This window comes from Saccostrea cucullata, unplaced genomic scaffold (genome assembly GCF_032062105.1).
Source record: "Saccostrea cucullata isolate Sc308-1 unplaced genomic scaffold, CSIRO_AGI_Scuc_v1 ctg954, whole genome shotgun sequence".
Taxonomy (NCBI): domain Eukaryota; kingdom Metazoa; phylum Mollusca; class Bivalvia; order Ostreida; family Ostreidae; genus Saccostrea; species Saccostrea cuccullata.
The window spans coordinates 152,977-156,299 of NW_026923524.1; the positions used below are offsets into that span (position 1 = coordinate 152,977).

General features: G+C 34.0%; 1 protein-coding gene across 1 annotated transcript; it reads left to right on the forward strand.

The window, feature by feature from the left end:
• Positions 1–475: 475 nt before the first annotated feature.
• On the forward strand, positions 476–2,437 carry LOC134264222 (prostaglandin E2 receptor EP4 subtype-like). Its single transcript, XM_062746518.1, has 2 exons — positions 476–1,287; positions 1,905–2,437. Exons 1-2 carry the CDS (start codon positions 499–501, stop codon positions 2,097–2,099), a joined length of 984 nt encoding a protein of 327 aa, XP_062602502.1. The 5' UTR covers positions 476–498; the 3' UTR covers positions 2,100–2,437.
• The last annotated feature ends 886 nt before the right edge of the window (positions 2,438–3,323 follow it).

Consider the following 3,323-nt stretch of genomic DNA (forward strand, 5'->3'; position numbering starts at 1 on the left):
ATATTGTTCCTGAACACACATCTATAAATTTTAAAGCTTAAATTGTTGAAATTTTGTCCATTTTGTCCTCTTTCTGAAAAAGGATATAAAATCGGACTAGTTTGTGACGTCATAAAAACAGAAATTGTGAATACACTGCTCTGGAACTATAATATTTTCTGTTAACTTATATTTCTCGTACAATTTATTGAATTCAGCACATATCAGGAAGTTTTCAAAATTTGACTTTTGTGGGGGCAAACATATGCAATATACCGCATATAGTTCTTTCATGAATATTTTATATCCGGGTTTTAATGTTACGTGGCAAGGACGTATTCTAAGTGCATAAAGATAAAATCATTTCTTATTTTCTAGAAACAAAGTCCTGTCATTTCAAAATCAAATTCACAGTCAATACATGTAAATACGAAGTGTACAACAATATACATGCATTATTATCTTATACCAGTAAATGTTAACCAAATCGTTTTCAGGATTTCTTTCAGAATTCTACTGATGCTAGTAGCTGGGAATTTAGTACATCAGAAAATGTCTTCGAATCAAACAAATTCGTCATCATTAAATTTAATCGAAGAAACCCCCAACGTCTTAGCTCCTGTGATTCTCTTAATTCTAGGAGCCATTGGCAATGGATTAGCATTCACCATTCTTTGCCATCTTTCGTTGGATCACAAATGGCGTCCGTTCTACAGATTCGTCTGCGTCCTCACAATTAACGACTTCTTTGGAGTGGTTCTAGCTGCACCATTCGGAATTGCAAGATACGCATCCAACTTTACTTTTACTTTCACCCAGCCTCTTTGTGACTACATGGCATTCATTCAGATGCTTGCAATTTTGAACTCAGCGTTTATCGTATTCTCTATGTCACTTGACAGGTTCTTTGCGATCGTTTTTCCATTCAAATACAGCATCTCAGATAAAGAAAGACGAGCACACGTGTTACTACTACTTGGAGGAATTTTGTCTGTTCTCTTGTCGTCTGTTCACATTTTGGCGGGAAGGTCAAGTCGGAGTTTTTATCCGGGTTCCTGGTGTTTTGTAGATTTCAAGTCAGACTATTGGATTGATCGAGGCATCTCTCTAGCTTATTCTTCTACAGGGTTTATCCTGCTATCCTTAATCATGGTACTGAACTGCATAGTTATCATCACATTGCTCCGACAAAGCTTCGCCGGAAGTGAAGTTGCAAAGCAGAGAATTTCCAGTAAGAACAGCAAGCAGATGGTAGTGCTTCTATTAGCTGTTGTCGTCCTTTTTGCGATCTGCATCATACCATTGCTGGTAAGAAAGTATCACTATTTTATACATTATGGGGCAACTTTCTGCTTGTCTGTTTATCTATTAAATTATATGCACGTGCTGTCAAATAAAATACGATTAAAGTTTATTTGAATCAATGACCTTTGATTTATTGAAGAACATGTTTTTAGAATATCAGGCCAAGTTAATTTTGAGGTCCATCTCTCCTACTATGAAAAGCTTTCGACTCTTCATCGGTTTTATTACCAAGATTATTATTTTATAACCAAGATTATTTATGACCAAGAATATTATTGCTATAAAGCAGTATATTGTCGTCAAGGTTTTAAATACGATACTTTGTAATTTATCCACACAAATGAGAAAGTCCAAAGCAATTGTTTAGATGTATACAAACCATGACTGAATTTTAAATATTTTAAGTTATGTAGTTCACTCAAGATGGGGAAGGGGTGGGGTTGCATTACATCATCATATACTTTTCTTCCTCGCGATTATTGGATGCAAATAATCCAGACCAATATACAGCTATTTCTTTTTAACAATGATGTTTTTTTGCCAGACTTTATTGTAAAAAGTGTTATGAACAAAAATTTATTTTGATGACGTATATGTTTAAATTTCGCTTCCTGTTTCAGATAAACGTTTTTGCACGCTCTCTTCGTATCCTGGGCGGTATGGACAACTTTGAACTCATTGGCCTCCGACTAGCTTACACTAATGCTGTTCTTAATCCCTGGCTATATATTTTAATCAGAAAGGAGACGATATCATTTCTAAAGAAACTTTTGAATCTCAGAAAATGTCATACTACAAAAGAGGAACAAAATTGATATTTTTCATATTTTCATTAAATCAAATTATATGTGTTTATATAATAAGTCATCACTGCATCTTATACAAAGAAAGATATTAATGCATGCATATATTTTCAACCTTATTGTGTTGTCAGCCAGTGTAGATCTGATGTTTTTATTTTTACTTCATGATTGCAGAGAGAGAGAGAGGGGGGGGGGGAGAGCGGGAAGAAATGGACTTTTATGCATACAAGATGAAAACAGTCTTTTTTCTCAATGCTACCGGTTCCTGAAAGATCTATAATTTCCATAATTTTTTGTAACAGAAACAATCACTAAATTATTCAGTGAAATAAATGAATTAACTGTGTTAAGGATAGTGTTATCAACAACAAAATGTTTGAAAAATACTAAGTTTGCAAAATGAAAAATAATTATATTGTCCCAAAAGTATACAGTGCAAATGGAAAATAGAGATAAAATTTGACCAAATGCATGCAAATAGAGAATTTATAAGTTATACAAAACTAAATTACAAATGGAAAGGATCAAATATTGCAACGTTGGACATACCATTATATTTTTGGAGCAATGTGTTTTATCTGAGCCCAGGTAAGAAATTAATTTTAAAATATTTTACTCATAATATACAAAGAAGTATACAATGAACATGGATTGTACAGCACAGGCGCGTACGAAGCAATTTCAGTTCGGATGGGGAAAGGGCATACATTTTCGGTTGGGGGGGGCGGCACTGGCACTATCAACTACCAACAATTCCTTGACAAGCCAAAAAAAAAAGGTCATTGGACGTTTTTATTGAGGGGACACAAGCATTTCTACAGTCTACAGCATGCCCCCCCCGGTAGCTACGGCCATGCATCAGACAAAGGTGGCCTAGATTAGTCTCTCCATTTCAGATCAAAGTACAAATATCAAAACTGTACAGACATGTAAATTAATGCTTTTAAACAGCTAACTGTACAAAGAAAGGTAACTATGTTAAAATTCCAAGTAAAATGTCCACAATGAATTTAAGGAACCTCTAAACACTGTAAACAAGAGTTCTAATTGTAGGATAGTTTTATGCTGTTAGAGTGATCTGCCCTTACAAGTGAGATAGAAATCTGGTTATCTGCAGTTAAATACTCAATTTGTAATAAACTAGATATGCATAACAATAAATTAGACTAAGAATTAGTAAATAAATGCATTATTTCTAATAATTTTCCCAATGTAAGTAAATAACAGTGTTTCTGT